General features: G+C 40.7%; 1 protein-coding gene across 1 annotated transcript in view; it reads right to left on the reverse strand.

The window, feature by feature from the left end:
* The window catches only part of lsamp (limbic system associated membrane protein), a 452,726-nt gene extending 433,880 nt beyond the window's left edge, over positions 1–18,846 (reverse strand). The window contains exon 1 of the mRNA XM_071205172.1: positions 18,680–18,846. Within this exon, the coding sequence (XP_071061273.1) occupies positions 18,680–18,743 (64 nt within the window). The 5' untranslated portion in view covers positions 18,744–18,846. The remainder of the gene's footprint in view (positions 1–18,679) is intronic.
* Between the last annotated feature and the right edge of the window lie 3,051 nt (positions 18,847–21,897).

Here is a 21,897-nt window from a genome sequence, read left to right on the forward strand (position 1 = left end):
TTGCCCCCCCTCCTTGTGAGCCCAGTATGCTCCGATTAGTCGGGACCAGTCGGGACGTTGTGAATCGGGCTAAGCTCCGTGGAGGTGTGATTTCCTTGTTTAGCGATACACAGCGAAACACAGCCAAACTCACCCTGAGCACACACAAAGTCGCAGCCGAAGTCAAAACAATAAGGGTGGCTTGATATTGAGTAAGAAAAAGGTTGATAAACGCTGTGAGAATGGGTCTGCAGAGAGAATTTTGCCGCGATCCCAACTGTCTGTTATCAGCCTGCAGCCAGGGAGGAGAAATCAGCAGAGCTGCATGCACTGAGTGAGTGTGTGAGGAAGTCCGTGGATTGGTCAATTTGGACCAATCAGCGGGGGCTTAACGTAACGGCTCCGCGGACGTAACGTAACGGCTCCACGGATTGGTCCATTTCTTTCCGGGGACGACATGACATCATGATGTACCCGGAAGAATCAAATGGACAGTGACGTATCTCCAACGAGGCGTTTTGGGGAGGTATTTTCTGTTTTAGAGTTTTACTCCCTACATGGTGTACTTTGAGGGTTTTGACTCTGCAGACCGTTTACATGCATAAAAACCTTCATAACACACAAGGGGACGGGTAATAACCGGAAAAGCATGACATGTCACCTTTAACTTAATGTTTGGGCAGATATGAGTAGTTTTTATCATCAGTCTGATAATATTAACATGTTGGACTGTTTCAGTTAATGGAAAAACATACTCCTAATGATCGATCATCATGACAAGCCTCGTGTGAGAGTTAATGGCAGCACAGTGTGCATATTGATTGACATCCAATTACATGGTTGTGTTGATTAAAATAACAAAGATATTTAAGGACACAAACACATAGATATTTCTAAGAAGACATAGTTGAAACTGAGAAGTGCTGCATCGTGTCAAATTGCATTGCAAAAAGTCACAAAATAGACGTCACACATCTGTACTCTTGTGTACAGGACCCTTCTGACGTTCCATGTTTAAGATTCTCTCTTGACAAACGTATTGGTCATATTTGGATAATGGGTAATGGGCCACCATAAATCAATCTGTACCCAGCGTATGGCAACTCTTGAGAGAACACAGGTCTGTTTGCCAGGTCCTATGGTCCTCCAAAAAAAAAAACTGTCAATCCAGCTACTTCCATATTTTGTGTGTGTGTGTGTGTGTGTGTGTGTGTGTGTGTGTGTGTGTGTGTGTGTGTGTGTGTGTGTGTGTGTGTGTGTGTGTGTGTGTGTGTGTGTGTGTGTTTATAAAGTCAAGATGTGGAGGAGGATCCTTCTAATCTCTACCCACACTTAATTTGTCCTGTTAATTAACACTTAATCTGCAGTCTTCAGAACCGGAGGACGCATTAACCGTTGATTGGTTAAATTAAAGGCTTGTGTATTTTATCAACACAATGACTTTACTCTTTGTTTGCATGCATCCGGAAATAAAATTGAAAAGGGTGGTTGTAGTTCATATTACTATGAACAAAGGTGTATTTCTGGCAAAAGTTCAACACACAAGCAATTTATAAATTATGGATAATATAATCATGTGACGATGGAGTGTGAGGGACAAACATTTACTTGATGGGCTCCTTTTTTCATTTTTCTAAATGTTTAGCACCTGTGCCTTTTGTTAATCAAATCATTTGCACTATTAAATTATTTTAAATGTATATGATTTTTCTTTAAACAAATGTAACATTTGGAAATGATTGTTTATTTTGAGAGCAGGTTGGTGAGATAAAATAACACACATTACTCACAGCCTTTGAATGCCACTGAAATCCTGTGACAAACCTCACAACTCAACAATAAACATTGGGCTACGAATGGCTTAGCCTTGAGTAACAAGGCTAGAAATAACATGTAACAAGGTTTTTGATAAATATAGCGAATTGTAGGAAATCACAGAATTTACAGTCAAGCCACTGCTGGCGGGTTCACAGTCACGGCCAGTTTTGATGAAGTGCTTGAATTGAAGGATAATGAAGAAAAAAAGGCCATGACTTAGATCAGGGATGGGCAAATGGCGGGCCGCCTGCGGGCCCCACCTCCTCTTTTTGCGGCCCTCAGATTAATTTATAAACAACGTAATTAATAAAAAAATATATATATATTTTGTTGTTGTACTTGTAGTACTGATATCGTCCACTAGACTCCTAGTTACTTCGCGAGCTGCGGACATGATTTCAAATACCGCAAAATAATCTGTGACGCATTTGTGTGTATTGTGTTTGTTAATTATGCCTTTACAAACTATTAGAGGATGTTCCCATTTTTTGGGGATGTTCCCTTTGATTGTAAAATGTCAATGAAGATGTCAGACTTATTTGTTAATAATTATACAACACATGGAATTTGTGTGTGCGTGTGTGTTCCAAGTGAATCTGCGGCCCCCTGGTGGCCAGTACATCAATGATGTGGCCCCCACCACCATCAAAGTTGCCCATCCCTGATTTAGATGGACAAAATAGTGGGTAACACAAAGTGAATGACAATCAGCTACATCAACAGCTGCAATGAAGTTTACTGAATGACTTAAATATTCACAGCATTTTCTCCCCTAGACTCACATTTGATCTAAGATCTACTCTTCCTCCTTAAATAAATTACAAGGGCTGTGTGTAATCTGTCTTCTGACTTTAACAAAGGTTTACTAAACATAAAGGACAATTTGAATGCAGCATAATAGTGTGACAAATGAGGTGAAACTTCAGCAAGATCAAAGGAAGTGATGACGCATCCATATATCACTGCAAGCAGGATTAGATAGGGATTAGCAGCTAAATAAATAAAATGACACTAAGCACAGTTGCCTTCATCGTAGTTCCCCAAAAGGCAGAACAATAACTTCATAGAATATTTAAATGGCATAGCATCACATCTATTTTTACAAAACAACAATCCCTCTAAGTTCCTTGAAAATCATTGCAATGTTGAGAGCACTTTGTTATATATTTTTCTTGAGAAAGATACTTCCATCAGAACACAGCAGTTTCCTCATGGCTAGTACAGCAGCAGTTATGTTGGAAATGTTCAACAATTTGTGTGGAAAAGGGGCACTTTGAGCGGACAACAGGAGCGGTAGAACTAGTATTGATCCGGATTCTATAGGGCACTATATGAAACACATCTTCTCTTTTATCTCCCCAACTTGCCTCTTCTCTCAATTCCAGCTCATCTTGTTCTTGGCTCCAGTATCAAAAGGACTCTCTCTCTCTATCTCTCTCTCTCAGAGTGAATGCTCTCCTGGAGTCAACATTCTGGTTTGGAGACAATTTCAGTAGGAAAACACTTTTACTAAAGTAGAAGCCCAACTGTGAAACATCACTAAGATCTTAGGTTATTTGCTTAGTGAGGTCTTACATTTTCTCTTTCTCTTTTTTTAAATCAAAGACATGTATTATAAGCCAGACCTTTCGCTTTATGGAGATGAGGTTGCATTTCGGAGGGTTTACTACACAAAAACTGAACCTTTGACTTATGTCAACAGATCTCACAAAACTGTATTAGTTTAGTTGAAAGCTAAAATATTACGTTTATGAAAATAATAGTAGTTTCTACTCAACATTATTGCTTCCATCTAACCTAATACAGTTGTGTGAAATGTGTTGACACAATTCATTTAAATAAATTCAACATTTCAGTCTTTTCAGTGTAGTAAGGAGTTTTAATAAACCCTGATTATGACTGCATTTGACCGACTATGCACTCTGACCCTGCCTTGTTTAATGGCGATTGAATAACGATTGAATAACTCCTAAGGAGGATTGACATAGTGCTATATTGATTGCCAGAGTGCTAAATACCAAGAATGTTTCCCCACCTGCTCTTGTCTCTCAGCTTCTTCCTTGAGCCTTTCCAGATTGGCCTTATTTCCCTCCAACCTTCACTATGTTCTTAGTTAGTTTGTAAGCATCATTTTCCATGTAAGAGGGCACCAAGCCAGAGCCAAGAGTCACACCCAAGCATTTCACTCTACAACACATCATGGAATAGTATGTGTTTTGATGATATGCCTTACCAGTTTATCATATTGTGTTAGCAGGTCAACTTATTTTGTAAAGAATAAGGGTATTCAGGTGTGACTAATGTCTAAAATGTCATCTTGTGGCAAATGTCATCATGAGACATTAATAATTTAGCTACTTTCTGTGTAACAATGTAGTGTAAAATGCTTTTTTTTTTAAAGAATGTGGGTTGGTTTAACACTGTTAGGTTGGACCACTCCTTTCTCACTTATATGTGATAGGACAATGAAAGTTTATAAAGCTGGACCATAAACAATGTCACCCGCTTTCTAAACCTCCCCAATCAGCCAATAACAAATGAACCTACTGTAAAGTATGTATTGGGTGACAATAAATAATGGCATTAACTGTTACTTTATGAATGACTGTATCTGTAACTTCTTTGAAATCTCAACATGAATTGTAATCATGCTCACTCCATACTCATTATGAATCTCAGCCCTACTGACATCACTCTAACTTCTAAAATAAAATAACTCTGATATAGATGTTGTACTAAGTGGAATATAGGGACCCAGTGTTCGATTGGTGCATTGATGGATTGTGTCATTGTGGCAGTGGGTTCAATGAATTGAATTAGACATAGACACAGACACATTGATTTACTGGTAGATGTGTGGACCTCCCAGTCTGTGTAGTGAGTCAGAGCCTTCGCTGGTAATGAGATAGAGAGAAGTACACACAACGTCAGCCATCCTACAACATACAATCAAAGGGTCAACTAAAGCCTTCCAAGCAGAGCTGCTAAGGTACATCAGACAAAAGGAGCGATGTTACATGTATAGACCTGCCAGAGTCTAGTAGGAGCTGAAATGTGCTCTCATATTGACCAGTGACCTTTCAAAGAAAATGCCCCTTTCACAGTGAATGTAACCTTCTGTCGGTCAGGGATTTGTGTGCTGAGCACAAGTCAAAAACAAATCCACAGTGCTGTTGTACTTGTATAGGATTGTAGAAGATGTGTTCATACCATCACATTATTTTGTGCATATATAGGTTAATGATTCTAAAATGTATTTGATTTATTTCAAATGTAATAAACCTACAATGACATGAATGTATGCATCTATTTGAATACAGTGCATTGCCTTTTAGGATTATCTTGCATAGCCCAAACTAAGAAATACAGCTATCAAGTGAATGTTGTAATGCTGTAAAATCACGTATAACCACATTGCTTTTCCAAACGCATGAAGCCAAGCAAAAATACTTCATCTCTCGCATAACCTTTTATTCAACACTACCTTCTAATACAACAATGAAGATATTTGCTTTGGAAATGCTTGCAGCTGTTTATGTGGCTTTATGGAGGTGGGGGAACTGGACTGAACCTCCAGAGGGTTTCCCATCCACCCACTGTGTGTTCACCATCTGCTGTAACTGAACACCAGAGACTAGCAAATCATATTTATAAATGCATTACAAAAAAAGATTTTATGACACATTATAATGTTTTTTAAATGATATGACTGGACAATCTCTGAATGCAAGAAAACAGCCAATTTGAAATCTCAATGCTACTGCCACTGCATATGGTTCGTTAGCGTTATCAATTCCATCAGGGTAGAAACACTGCCAAGGTGAATCATGGTTAGCTGAGACTGGTCAGCCGTGGTAATAATGTTGAAAGCTGTGGGGACATTAAGGATGAAGAGTCGGTTGCAGCTTTGGAGCTCTGAGGCTGTACAGGCTAGAGCAAGTGAGGGATATTAATTTATTATGCTAATTTAGTTTCTGTATTGCCATAGCTAAAGCCCAAGTGGGGGTGTGTGAGGTTACGTGTGTGTGTGTGTGTGTGTGTGTGTGTGTGTGTGTGTGTGTGTGTGTGTGTGTGTGTGTGTGTGTGTGTGTGTGTGTGTGTGTGTGTGTGTGTGTGTGTGTGTGTGTGTGTGTGTGTGTGTGTGTGTGTGTATATGTTTATAAAGTCAAGATGTGGAGGAGGATCCTTCTGATCTCTACCCACACTTAATTTGTCCTGTTAATTAACACTTAATCTGCAGTCTTCAGAACCGGAGGAAGCATCCCGCACGTTGATTGGTTAAATGAAAGGCTTGTGTATGTTATCAACACAATGACTTTACTCTTTGTTTGCATGCATCCGGAAATAAAATTGAAAAGGGTGAGCTCACTAGACTGTGTGTAATGTTTTCTTATTCATGAATAAGAGAGAAAGTCCGAGTAAAGTGTAGGAGATAAAAGGTGAGTGTCAGGCTGTAGACAGACTGCTAATATTATTATTAAAGTATATTTCCTAACTGTCACTCAGTTAGTATGGATCAGACAGCTGAATCCTCTCATGGATCAAAGTGTGTGTGAGGGGATTGACAGCATGGAGGCTGCAGAAATGGACCAATGAAAGTCAGGTTGTTGACTGACAGCTGTCTAAGAGAAGACTATATATCCACCTAGAGCTTTACTTTAACACTAGAACCGCCAACGGGTCAATTTTACCCGCAGCTCTTTCTTGATTGTAACTTTTTTTCAACAAAATATTCAAGTCTCCCAGTCTGTGACTTTTCCTGAAAGTGTGTTATGTAGCACCCTCTGTTGTTAAAAATGGTCAATATGAAGCCAGATTGAAAAAATTGCCATTTATACCCATCAGCGCCAGCGGGTAATATTTACCTTGTAGAAAATGCAGTGATTTTCACGCTATTGACTCGCGCATAAACATGACGTGTTGCTATAGCAACACCTGTTGTTTACTGTGGTTCCTTAGATAGAGAGATAGATAGAGAGATAGAGAGAGAGATAGAGAGACACTTTGCACATAACTCAAATTAGTGATATTTCATACTTCATGCGATCTGCACAAACTAGATATACTATGAAAGCTGAGAGTCCACAGATTCTATTGGTATACATATCATCACTGTGCGATCAAAACTCACTGTTAACTCTGTGTTCTAGTATGATAAATAAAAGAACATTGTACCTTGAAAATCAATGCATTCTAATAAGCGGGTCAATTTTACCCGTTGGCGGTTTTAGGTATACAGCGACCCCTGGCGGTTCTAGTGTTAACGTACCACTACCCATGGAGCATAGCAGTGAATGATGCACAGTCACAGTGAACAGCGGAGGCATGGTCGTCATTCAGCTGAAATTAAAAAGTTGCTCTGTTCATTATGTGACAGTATATCCATTACTGTGAAACAACAACATCACCGCAGTTATATGATTCATCATGGTGGCAAATAGCTGCTTTGACCGCTATTGACTTTACGCTAAAAGTACACTGATGATTTTCATAACTGTGATTAATGTGACACTGCTGACAGTCAGTCATCAGCTTATGAATAAACCCACCATAATGTCAAGTGTTTAATCTCGTCACTTTTTTTCCTCCCATGTATTAGGGTAGAACTTGAAAAATGGACCTCAGTAAAGGCCACATTAAATATGTTATTTATCTTAACAATGTCTAATAATGAATGCTATATTGTATCCAATTGATATGTGTGCTCAACATACAGACATAACAATGTGTTGTTCAGTTCAGTGTCTTAATATAATTGTACATTCACACTCAGCTAAATGTTTCAGAGGAGAGCAGAACCTTTATAGCAACACGTTGTTTGTCTGTTCTGCTTGCGAATCTCTCTAAATGTGTCAAAGTCGCATGAAATTGACTAAGTTGAGAACAAAAAGTCTCTACTTCAGGGATATAGATGGTAACAGAGAACAAGCTGATATGACAGACATGTAATGCACACGAGGAGCCAGTAAATGTATATAAAAATCATAATTTGAGAAGGATTGTGTGAGAGAAATCATAACCATAAACTGCAGTATATGTAGCAGTTATGAACATGGAAAATAAACAGCAGTGAAATGGATGGACCAGCATCTGCCAATGGGAGCCACACACACACACACACACACACACACACACACACACACACACACACACACACACACACACACACACACACACACACACACACACACACACACACACACACACACACACACACACACACACACACACAATATCTGGCAGGATGCCATTTAAATATTCCTACAGTAGTGCACATTGCTGCAGCAGCATTGAGTCATTACAAAAACAAAAGGTTACTGGATGTATGCAGTGACTAAATGTTAAATAAGTGATATAATGTGACTTATCATAATATTGTAAGCCCACTTATGTCTGACAGTAGAAAAAGTTAAAAGTCAAATCAATAAAGCAAAATATATTCTAATTAAGCAACATAACTGTACATCTCCTGAGCTCGGAAAACAATTTCTCTGCGGAGAACATGTGAATGTATTAAAACACCCCATTGTATTCAATATTAATAAGTGAGAGATATTTATATTGCTTCAGATTAACTAGACAAATGTGAGCCCCAGACGAGCTCCATCTATAGTGAAATAAAAATGCAGATGCAGTGATAAGACGGGAGGTCGTTGGATGGTCCAACATCCCGTTTATTTGTGGTAAATATATATTTGGCCTCAGATGAGTCAGTTGTTTCCACACCCTAAATGCTATGTATTGTTTGTTCATGAAGTGGTTGGTGTTCAACTGTTAATTGTAAATAATGGAAAAAATGACCATTGACATGGTAAATTCAAAAGGTGTTGTCTCCAAAAGTTGTCCAGCTTCTGGTCGTTGGATTGAGTTGCTTCGTTAACCAGAACAACAGGATAATAGTCAAAGTAGCTTGTAGGTTAATTATTTACCTTAAAAAATAGGTGTTTTACAAAAGGTACCATAAGACCTTTGGCTGAGGAATACCGCAAGATGTGACAGAAAGCTTGAAGCAGCTTTACAGCTACTCCATACGTTTGTGTTGTGAAAAAAGCATCTCATACATCACATAAACACCATCACAATAATTGCTGCTTTCAACTGGAGCACCACTTGGCATTCAAATGAGTAAAAGAGATGTGTGTGTGTGTGTTTGAAATAAGTGATATGTGATGCCAGTAAGCAGCAGGTATATGATGAAAGGTAAGTATCTGTAATGTCTCCTTCTCTGCTTCCATCCCTCTTTTTACTCTCCTCGTCTCTCTCTGCTCATCGTCAACTGGCTGTTCGCTCACTGCCAACGACAGCATCAAGATGTCCGTCCATATGACCGTTAATAAGCCTCTGAACCAGGACACCCTCTGTCGTGCTCACTGTTATGCTAAGTGTCAGTGTAGTGGAGAAGCAAAATAAAGAAAGATGGGACTGCCGACACAAAGAAAACAGCACATCAGGAAACATGTCATTCCAGACTAACCATGTTTCTTCTATCAAACACAGAGACACACATAGAGGAAAGTCTGTTCAACTATTGTACACTATCCTCCCATCACTGTCTAATGAGAGAGAAATCAGTGGATTCCTAATCTAATTCTTACACTTTTGTAATCACTGAACTAGAGTAGGTAGCTGTGATGGTGAAAACCTGTGGCCAAAAAGACAAACAAAGAAATGTCAGGGCTCCATGTTGTGTGATCATCTAAGGATAGGCAGCCACTGTGATATGTAAAGTGTTCTTAAAGCATGTATTGTTTAACTCCAGTACACAGCAATTCTAAGCAGTAGCCACCACTGACACATTACAGGGCTACAGATAACACATTCATTTTTAAATGACGAAGGTCAGTACAACGGTATGACTCGACAGACAAAACTGTCCTCAACAAGGCTGGGAGAGTGAGAAATATTGGGTGTAAAAAAATACATCTTTCTGTATTTAGAGTCATACGGTCTCCTTCGAAGCACATTTTACAGGTCAGCATGTGGTGCCCTTGTGACCTCATTCTCTCACACACAGTCACATTTGCCCCCTTACCCGATAGATAGAAAAAGAGCAAACTTTTAAAAAAGATTCCCCTTTGAGATGTTGTATGTGCTTATCTGATTTAAATCAAGTTTGCCACAAAGTATTTACTGTATCATTCACTGACCATACAACACTATTGACTGCAACATAGACAGTAAGAGATATTTCACCTCTCAGAGGACAGAGATACATTGATTTTGTACAGAAATCTTTCAGACTATAACGGCTAAATGTGTAAGTGTAACTCATCCCTGCTTGATTCATGGTTGCATTTCAAACAACTTGTCATTGCTTTCTCATTTAGCACCTGTTTATAAAATCCTGACACAGCAGAGACGATGTGGCTCAATTCATAAACACTTATTTTCTCACATTTCATTACCTTATCACGGCAAATCACACATCACTGACCTCAATGGGGAGGGAGATTACACCGGATAAACCACTTGGACACTGACAGTTTTTTTAATTAAAATGACATTGTGCCCTGATGGTAATGTCATTATAATAATAATAATAATAAAAAATTGGATTTATATAGCGCTTTTATAATACCCAAAGACGCTTTACAATATGAGGGGGGGGGGTAGATAGACTGGGGCAGGTAGACAACAGACTAAGAAAAAACAACAAAAACGACAAAACAAAACACAGTGGCAGTCAGGAGGAGGTCGAAAATGAGTGGGGGGGTGTTTTACGGATAGAGAGAGGTGAAAAGATGGGTTTTGAGGCGGGACTGGAACAGAGTGAGGGACTCGGACTCACGGAGGTCTTGGGGGAGGGAGTTCCAGAGTTTTGGGGCGGCCACAGAGAAGGCTCTGTCTCCAAAGCTCCGGAGATTGGCAGTGGGGGTGGAAAGCAGGCCGGCCGAGGTGGATCTGAGGGTCCGGAGAGGATGGTAGGGGATGAGAAGGTCAGTGAGGTACGGGGGGGCCAGATGGTGGAGGGCTTTATAGGTAAGGACCAGGAGTTTGTAGTTGATGCGGTGAGTAACGGGAAGCCAGTGTAGTTCTTTGAGGACCGGGGTGATATGGTGCCATGATTTAGTGTGGGTGAGAAGTCTGGCGGCTGCGTTCTGAACACGCTGGAGTCTACTGAGGGAGGTGGAGCTGATGCCGTATAGGAGGGAGTTACAGTAGTCGAGGCGGGAGGAGATGAAGGCGTGAATGAGTCGCTCAGCTGCGGGGCGGGTGAGATAGGGACGGATTTTGGCAATGTTGCGGAGATGGAAAAATGAGATTTTGACAACTTGGCGGATGTGGGAGTCAAGAGAGAGGGTGGGATCGAATATAACCCCGAGGTTGCGTGCCTGGGTTGAGGGGGAAACAGGGGTGCCATCGATGGTCAGTGTGAAGTTGGGGGTTTTACTGAGGGTGGATTTGGAGCCGATGAGGAGGAGTTCAGTTTTATTGCTGTTGAGTTTAAGAAAGTTTTTTTGCATCCAGGATTTCAAGTCAGTCAGACAGGATTCAATGTGGGTGATGGGGGGGTTATGGAGGGATTTGGTGCTGAGGTAGATTTGAGTGTCATCGGCGTAGCAGTGGAAGTCCAGGTTGTAGTAGCGGAGAATCTGACCAAGGGGGAGGATGTAGATGATGAAGAGGAGGGGGCCGAGTACTGAGCCTTGGGGAACACCTTGGGTGACTGTAGCGGTGGCAGAGGAGTGGTTGTTGAGGGAGATGAAGTGGTTAATGTTGCTTTCCAAGTAATACACATACTGTAGTGCTAAAACCAGAAACAAAGAATAATCCATAAAGAAACCCAATGACTGTTTATGTTCAACCCATGGCAGGACATATTATACTGTAGTTTGTAAAACAATTGTGCTTTCGTCATGATGAGGTGTCATTATTCAGTGGATAATATGAGGAGAAACCGCTTCCCTGTAAATATGAAGCTCGAAGCAGCAAACTATAACTTCAGACTCCTTTAGTGACCGGCACTTCCATGTGATTCCAGGCAGACACATGATTTACCACAGGAAGTAAGATGAAGTGAGAATCAATTATTCAATTGGAGTTGTGCACTAATCTTTAGCAATTATGACTAAAAGATGAATTCATTAAGAATACTGTAAATAGCAGCTATTACTGCAGATGTCATACAAAGGCACACTGGTTATCATGGAGAACACAGCCAAATTATTAAACATGAACATTACAAAGCTAAAACAGTCGTTATGCATGGCAGCACACATTATAGAGCTCATGCAACTCAAATGAAATGGTTGGAAAATGTGTGTATTTTAAAAGGAACAAAAAAGGCTCTTAGTGTGATACTGCAAAGCCACACAGTGTATAAAGAAGAGGTCATTCCTCTGAGGCTGCTGTGAATCAGATTTAAAGGTCTCCTATTATGCTTTTTTTAGGCATATATTATGGATCTCAGATATATAAAAAAACATGTCTGTGATGAGTTTTGCTCAAAATACCTAACAGATCATGCGTTTTAGACATCCTTTAGGCCTTCATACCTTTTCTAAAGGCCCTGTCACACTGTCCCGAAATTGACACCCGATGGACACACGAATATGGAATTGTGAATTTCGCACGAAGATGGCCCCGAACCACACACGAAGGCAACATTTACATTACATTTAAGATATACAACTGCAATGAAAGTACCAAAAACAATTATGTTACAGTACTATGATACTGTACTGATATCTTCAGACTTTGTTCTTTACTTTATCCGTCTTTATATGTAGAAAATATTACGTTTTCTCCGTAATGTTGTTTCCATAACAACAACAATTTCCTGTCAACTGTCCTTCAAAATAATATATTATATCCTTTTTAGTTTCACAGAACACAAATTGGGTTATTTACATAATATATTTACATGATTTTGTTGTGCAATAAAACAACCCGATGGACACACGATAAAGGAAATGTTCAAATTCGGCTGTGATCGTAGCAACATCGGGCCATTCGTGAGGGCATCTTAAGCCATCGTATGACCGCTGGCGGAGTTTCTCAGGCTCCGGCAGCAACTTCGTGAGCGGAGGCAAAATCTTTGGCATGCCAAAAAATTGCCGAAGGACCTTGCGAAGGTTCATTTTCGTGTTGAATTCGTGTGTCAATTTTGCCCTTCGTAAGGCCATCGTGAGGGCATCTTGTTATCCTCGGTGCCATCGGGCATTCGCCCCGATCAGAGTGAGGGTGAATGCACCGATGATAACACGAAGATGACACGATTTGACAAGATGCCCTCACGAGTGCCTTACGAAGTTGCCGCTCACGAAGTTGCTGCCGGAGCCTGAGAAACTCCACCAGCGGTCATACGATGGCTTAAATGCCCTCACGAATGGCCCGATGTTGCTACGATCACAGCCGAATTTGAACATTTCCTTTATCGTGTGTCCATCGGGTGTCAATTTCGGGACAGTGTGACAGGGCCTTAATGGACAGGATTTATAAGCTAAATGCATTCCACAGGGCCTCGGAAATGTTTTTATCTGCAGTGTAGATTCATCAGAAGTGTATATCCTATAATGCCTTTCAACACCACATAAAACTGTAATGTCAGTCTGCATTTATGAGGAGAAGTATACTTTGTTTAACACATGTAACATTGTTTATATGCCGGAGTTCCTACACTGTACCATATTTTAGTCGGATAAAACTGATAAGTGGGGGCAGAGGGGACATTGCCCCAGAGTAAAGTTCAGCTATGACTGACTGACAGGAGGCTCAGTTCCCCTTTGCAGGAAGATAATAGAGCAATTAGAGGCACGTAGAATGACTTCAGACCACACTGAAAAGAATGACATTACATGGTCAAATAAATATACTAACAGCTGACAATACAAGGTCTTTATTTGTATTTCATTGTCAAGTGATATAATTTATGTATGTAAGATTTACATACACATTGATGGTTGATAGTAACATCAAAGACATGCATCTACACACTTTGACTCCCACACAGTGCAACACAACTCTCTGTATGTGCTGCCTGCAGTAAGAGAGCCCATTGAGATAACTAAGCAGACTGAATGAGTAAACACACAACTTGTCCTCTCAGTCCGTATTTAATATGTGTGTGTGTGCCAACGCATTACATAATACATAATGTAAGTAACTGAAACATAACGTTTGTTGCAGAGAAATAAAGTATGGGTGAATTTGGAGAAGACTCACACACACTCAACACAAGCCTGCCTTTTCCCTTACACAAATATATCTACACTAAACATAAAACTGTGAAAACCATTGAAACAGCAACATTAAACAGTGTTCCTACCAAACAAAGGAAGAAAGGCTTCTCAACTAATCTAGTTATAACATTGAAAAGGATGACTTTGATTTCATGGGAGTATGATTCAGTGGTTTGATCGAAGTGTTAGTAATCTTGAGAAGCTACCAAGAGTATAGTAGATTCAACAATGTATCCAAACAATAAAAGAAGAAGCAAGCCTTTTTCCAATGAGAGTATAGCAGCACTATCTCTAATAGGTGCTACATCTAAATTGGATCTGAGATTACCAAGACTAGATTTAAGTTTCAATATATTCCTATTTTGATTTACTATTAAAATCGATGTGTACGTGTGTCGACGAATCTGTCTGTTTCTCAGCATGGAGGCTGCTGTTCGATCAGACATGCATCATTGAGCTGCCTGACAGCATCAATCTGGGCTGATGGAACCCGCATAGTGGATACAAGAGGGCTACAAAGTACATTGTTTAACTTAAGCACACACACAAAATAGACTAGGCATGCTCACACACATGCACAAATACAAACTTTCAATCCTCTCTGACAGGGTATGAGCCTTTGCTCCTCTCCACTGACAAACAGCATGACTCAACCATGTGTTCCTTCCTCCTCTCCTCCTCTCCTCCACCATTAGTCTCTGGTAGTTCTGCTGATGTATTGGTTGACATCCGACTCTGCTCTCCACAGAGACTCAAATACAGTTCTGTGTCGGTTCCAGTGGAGCTCCTCTGACCCTGGACTGACTCTGATCCACTGGCCATTTGCTGTCCGGCTGAATTTGCAGCAATTTTCACACTAGCTTGTTTACAATCATGTAAATATTTATATAAATTACTCTAAACGCAATGCCACAGCTCCATCATTGACTGATAGACATCATTGAATGAGCAGACCCCCAGTTATTACCGTGCCATGTATTAAATAACAGATGCACAGACTGGAAATATATTGATGGCTTAAGACCCCAGGACTCTTTTGTGACATGTACATCCATTGATAAGCCACATAATTGACAGGGTCTTCATCCTAAGAAATTCATTGAAATGTGAATCCATCAGCGTGACAGTATCAGAGGTGTTTTCTTCAACATTGCCTGTTTGAATGAAGGATTAATAGAAAAGATGTGTGGATGTATTTAATGGATGGACACTAAAACCAAGCAACAAGCTTTAATCCTGTAATACGGTCTCATTTTGATTGGATCTTTGCGGACACAAGCAAACATCCAGTAATTGAAAAGCCCGATGTTACAAAAAACTAGGGATGCTCCGATCGATCGGTCACCGATCGAAATCGGCCGATACTCACTCTCTACCGATCGATCGGTGCTCTCTAAACATGCCGATCGCGAGAGCCGATCGCATGACGTAAAATACATGACACTTTTCTCTGTGTGCGGCAAAACAAGCTCGCCAAAATGGCTTCACCGGTCTGGCATTATTTTAAGGTGTCCGAAAAAGACAGTAAAATAGCGGTATGCAACGTGTGTGTAAAGCAGAAATCCTGCAGCTCCGCCCGCCGGACCGGTGAGCGGAACGAAACACACAAGAGTTAGACCTAACACACTTAGCTATTTCATCTACCTCTGGAACTAGCTAAACTAGTTAAGAATATATTTATTCTTCACTGTTGGGTCACTCATTACTGGATCAGTTAGCTGCATGAGATGCTGACAGGCTGTCAGGAGAGAGAGAGAGAGAGAGAGAGAGAGAGAGAGAGAGAGAGAGAGAGAGAGAGAGAGAGAGAGAGAGAGAGAGGGGGGGGGAGAGAGAGAGGGAGAGAGGAAAAGAGAGCGCTTCCGCTCATTTCTCCCGTGTTATTCTCCAAAGTGAATGTAAACTTGAATAATGTACATCATTTGAATGTAATAATTAAGTTGATTGTTGTTTGTGGAAGCTCCAGTGAATGAGCCCCATTAACTGAGTTTAAACATCACTTTAAATGGAAGATTTAAAGTGATGTTTAAATCTTCCATTTAGGCCCCACCCACTCGATCGGATCGGCGATCGGTATCGGCCGATACTGATTCCAGCGATCGTCCCCGAAATTGGCGATCGGAGCATCCCTACAAAAAACGAATTAAGTGGCACTGTGCTGCTAGCTGAGAAAGACCTCCAACATCACCTTCCTCTTTTAAAAGTTGAAACTATGATTTTGACAGGAAAATAAAAGAATTAACAAGGGCCTGAAACGTATTACAAAGCAACAGTTAATCTAAAAACCACCTAGAGAGACAGAGCGCTCAGCTTTGATGACGGATGAAGTTTTCTGAATGTTTATAATCATCAGTTATTCCCAATCTATCAAGACTGAATCACCATAACATGATAAAATCAGTGAAGCACATTGTGACTGAATGTCACCAACATCGCTCCTCAATTGTTCCCATTGCATATACATGCCGTTCAACCTCATGTAACACAAGTGCGTGAATTACAATGAAGTAGCAGACATTCAGTTACATTTATCTTCATAAAAAGTAATATGCTTTTTTTCCACTTTGGAAGCTGGCCTTGTTTGAGGGAGTCGGCAGGTGAAACAGTATGATTGAAACTGATAAACGATAGGTGCTTGGCAATGGTTTTACAAAAATAAGTAGCTGAACTAATTATAAACTTTAACAGGAAGGCAAACTCAGTAAGTGCTTTGTTTCTCGTCTGTAATTCTCTCCTTCTCATTGGATCAACTGAAGTGTGAGCAGACGACATTTTCAAAGAAGCTCTGCAGTGAGAGGGACACCACTGCTCCCCTCAGAGGAAACAATGTATCAGCCACAGCTTAATGATTTGACTGTCACTCATCTGCAAGCAGCTATGGGGAAATGATTCCAGTGGAGATAGAAAAAAAGACAAAAAGATTGCTCAATATCTCAAGAGTCATTAAAGGTGGGGTAGGTAAGTTTGAGAAACCGGCTCGAGATCGCTAGAATTTGAAAATACACAACCGGAGAAAATCACTTCCTTATAGAGCCCCTCCTCCAACACACACGAATGCGCACATGACCAATGAGGGCAAGAGATAAGTTTGTGCCCCGATGGAAGGCTGACAGGCAGGGAGGCCATCCAGTTATTTTAGCCGGGCCGGCTAAAATAATTGGTCGTGCTTTTTACAGTACTACGGCTTCCACAGATGAAATTTTTGTATGGATTTTTTGTCAAAGCACTTCAGATATTCATTGCTATCGGGATGTTAAGAGCATTCCATGGAATATAACAAAAAGTGTATCTCAAGCCGGTTTCTCAAACTTACCTACCCCACCTTTAATTGATGTTGGATTGGTGGTAGAGAAAGTGATAATAGTCTACAGAGAAGTGGGATACGGACAGTTACTGTATGTGTGAACTAATGAGAGGAAAGCTAGTGAGTGAAAATACTGTAACAACTCACAGTGGAAGGTTTTATAGTGAGGGGTAGAATGGGAAACTTAACATATTTCATCCAGTGGTGTGTTCCCTCTCTTAGCATGTATGGATACTGTATTGTACCGAGTGAGAAAGTTACTTTGACCACAAAACCAAATGATATCAAAATGTGCTTCTAATATCTAAAGACGGACACCGTCAACATGTACGGCCACACAAGCAAACTCAGTACCCAAAAGAGGTGACTTATCAAATGATCACAGTGATTTAATTCCACCTGCATCTAGATAGATGGAGGAACTGTGTGTGTCCAAAGGAGATCAAGACCTGATAGTGTTTTCTCATTAAACTGATGTCATCATGACGTTACCTTGAGTATTAGCTCATGGATCAATGTGTTGTTTCTTCCACTACTTCATTGCCAAATCATTCATTTCAGAGCTGCTGTACTTACAGCGTGAAGATCATTACTTGCTGCTGACATTTAATTACAAAAGTACACAGAGAGAAGACCACACACACACACACACACACACACACACACACACACACACACACACACACACACACACACACACACACACACACACACACACACACACACACACACACACACACACACACACACACACACACACACACACACACACACACACACACACACACACACACACACACACACACACACACACACACACACACACACACAATCAACGATCCATAAATCAAGGATCAAAGTGAAAAGTAAGATATGTGTAGATAGTAACCTGAGCTTTGAACCAACATTAGGATACTGATTCCCTTTTTGGAAAATGAAGAGAAAGAAAACGTGTTCTTATCACATGTGCCTCTAAACTGCACGCACATTACTTTCATCAGAGAGGGCAGCATACTAATGATCACCCCAGCAGTGGAGTTGGCAGGCTCCACCTGTGTGTACACTTCTCTGCTGCTGTGCTGAGAGAAGACTCTCTCCTGAAGCTGTCAGCTGTACCATCAGCCTGTTTTCAGCTGCTCTCTTCTCTGTGTCACACACTACTACTGTACATGAACACAGCAGTCAGCTCAGGTCACAGACTTAATCACGAGGACTCTTTCCCCCCCCCCCCTCTTCTGTCAGATGTTTTCATGAAGGGAAGCCACTTCACATACCTAAACAACTCGAGTCAGCGGCGGACAGTCACACGAACAATAAACATCCAAGGCAATTTCCCTCTCAACTCCGGTGTTTTCTAGTGGAATTTATGAAATGAAAAAAGAATGAAGAGATCCCTTGCCTTGAAATCCAAAGAGGAAAGCGATGCCGGGGATCCAAACGGTGTGTATCCAGAAGTAAAGCATGGTTCCGCAAGGTGCAAAAGTTCCGCGCTCTGTCCGACTAAACTGCGTCTCCAGCAGGTAATTTCCAGAAGAGGAAGCGCTGCGGATGAATCCGAGCGGTGGAAGAAATCAAAGCAGTGTGAACGCTGCTGAAGCACTCACGAGCTGGAGACTGTGTCCCTGCTGCTTCTGCTGCTTAACACGGAGAGTAGCGACCCCTACCGACACACTCATACACAGAAAGTGTGTGTGGCCAGTGTGTTTCCACTGAAGCAGCGTGTCATGGTTCAGCGCGTACAGCAAATCCGAAACATTTCATTCAGCCCCACAAGCCACAACCATGATTTCTCACATCGATGCTCTCACCCTTCCTGCCTTTCACTGCGATTACTGCTGCACAGGAAGGCCAGTGAAGAAGAGAGGAACGGAAGTTAACAAGCAACACGTGTTTGCTTTTCAACAATTAAACAACATCACATCTAGAAATACATAGGCTATTCGTTCTTTAACCATTATAAATGTAACATTATGTTGGATATTTAACTTTGTCGTAAATAGTTCAAACTTAAAACATTAGAAGCATAAAACAGTCACACGACATCTAGGCTAAGTTAAACTGCAAAATGAATCAGTGAGGTGGATTACATGTAATTTATTTCTGCATACACACTAACAAAACTGCAATAAACACCGTAGGACCATCTCATAGTAAGCTACTAAATCACAATCCATTAATATAAAGACTGAAATGTAAGTAGAATGCTGTTTTAATGATGCAACAATATGCAAAGCTTCCCACAGACTGTAATGAGTAATTATGCATGGCCATGTGGTAGAAAATGATTTCACATTACCTAGAGTTAATAATATCTTCGCAAAATGCTAGAATAGTGCAAATGTTGACATGTAGGCCATATGATAAGAACGAAAAATGTCCCCGTTTTTTCTCCGGATCTGACAATGTCTCTGGTCTGCTGCTTACATCTAACTGTCTTGATATATTTTGCCATCATTTATTTGCAGCTTGAAATGTTTCTGTTCTCCAGTAAACATTTGGATGTGTGAAAGACTCAATATATTGAAGGAGAAGGGGGGTCTGATATACTGTGAGGAAAATATGAGATCATTCAGAGGAACAAATATGGAATAAAATGGGAGTGGCATGAAGCCAAGAGAGATATTCACATGAGGCATGTTGGGAATGCAAAGTGTGCATTACTCTTATGAAAATACATACCACAGACAAAAAGAGGCAGGCAGTAAATGGTGTTGGGGTAAAGACGAAACAAAAAGAAGAAAATATGTACGTTGACGGTATGAATATTTCAAGCACGTTTTACCTCTGACTAGAACCCACCATTACCAAGGTGTGGTTGGGTTTAATCAGAATGTATATATGTTAAATTTGTAACCACACCCAACTGTGATGTCACAATGTCCTGGAGTCCACCTGCAGCATGGTGAGAGGAGAAGCCACTGGAGGTCAGCAAAGGGAAGATTGTTAAGGTACACGAGAGTCAGCACCATGGACAGAGACAGAGCACCAGCAAAGCACAACGCTTGTTCACACTTCACATTTCCCAAGACAAATGAGTACATTTGCTGGATTAAAAGGTCAGGAGGCTGCCAAAGTCAGAATGATTTATCCTCAAACAAAAAAAAATGAACAAATCCAGTTGTCAGATACCTGAACACTGACTAATGTGTTCTTCATATCAGGGCAGAGGTAACTGTAAGATTTAATAGAAACTGAAAGTGTGCTGCTTGATTTTCCATCCATCTAGTATCAGGATACAGCTCAAATCTGTATTGATTTTGTAAATTTGACACCACATTAACACTGCACTCTCTCCTGTGGCCTCAATAAGTGGATCATTTACCGTAAAGTTGCAGACACTCTGTGATACTCTTACTTTGATGCTAATAGCTTTTGGAGATCTAGTGTCCTCTGCTGTTGGTCTGCCCTGAATAAATAGCTTCTTTGTCTATTCCTGGTGACTCCATCCAAATGATTTCCATCAGACCAGACCCCCAGCTGATTACTGTGACTCTGTGGAGAGCGTTGATGTATGACTCTTTTGCTCTAATCTATTGTTGCTGCAACACTGAAGCTCTTAGCTGGCTTGCCATTGTTTGAACGCTTCCCTAAAGACTTTGTTTGGATAACAATTTTCCTCTGGCAACGTGCCAAATGTCTGTTGAGCAGAGGATCGCTTTCTGGTTCACATCCAGCTGAAAGTGCGTTGGTCTCTTTTGCGGTTCTTCATACCCCAGAGAGAAATGTACACCGTGCTAACAGTAGTAGTCCTGAATATCCAGACAAAGGTGCTGTGTTTTCATACAAAGACAGTTTTGAACATACAATTGTAACAAACTGCTGCAATGGATCCTAGTTATCTTAGTCGATCAAAGCAGACATCAGGGCAGTGATCAGGACACGACTCAAGGAGACGTGAAGCTTTGTCCTAGTTAAAAGGTCAGTCTGTGTAGTTCTGTCTGTGAAATCTGGTGTTGAAGAGATGGAGAGCTGATGCTCCGAATACTGACACAACACAACACTTCATTCCTTTGACTCTGACAGAAGGCAGGCAGGGACAGAGGAGAGCTCTGGATCAGATGTAGGAGGACATGAACATATATAAGGAGACAGAACCAAGGACTTGACAAAACCATCCCTTTGGTTTAGAGGTAGTTACACACATGTAGGAACACAAATACAGTGTGATATTTAGAGAGGACATGCCATGGTTTCATTAACAGAAATTCAGCACAGAGAAACCAACTCACTTCAGTTCTAACTCCTCAACTAGTATTGCATTTGTCTGTCTCTCTCTCCATTGTTGACTTCCCACTCTTATACTCTGAGCACTCCCTGCACTTCTGTGTGTGTTCAGGGGTACGGATATTCACCAACTCAGCAAGACCACTCACTAAGAACAGCTCATGTTATACTGAATTATTATTGATGGGCACAGAGGGAGATAGACAGCAGTGACGACAACATGGCAGTTCTCAGTGTCTCATTAATGTAAACGTTTACCTAATTTAATTAGTTTCAATGGAGGTTGAGCAAAACATATAAATAAAGAAGTGCATTCGCGGGAGAACATAGGGATTAAAACCATTACATTAAATGTTTAATAGAAGGTACAATATATAACCAACAGATCATCAA

Source organism: Pseudochaenichthys georgianus, chromosome 13 (genome assembly GCF_902827115.2).
Source record: "Pseudochaenichthys georgianus chromosome 13, fPseGeo1.2, whole genome shotgun sequence".
NCBI classification, from domain to species: domain Eukaryota; kingdom Metazoa; phylum Chordata; class Actinopteri; order Perciformes; family Channichthyidae; genus Pseudochaenichthys; species Pseudochaenichthys georgianus.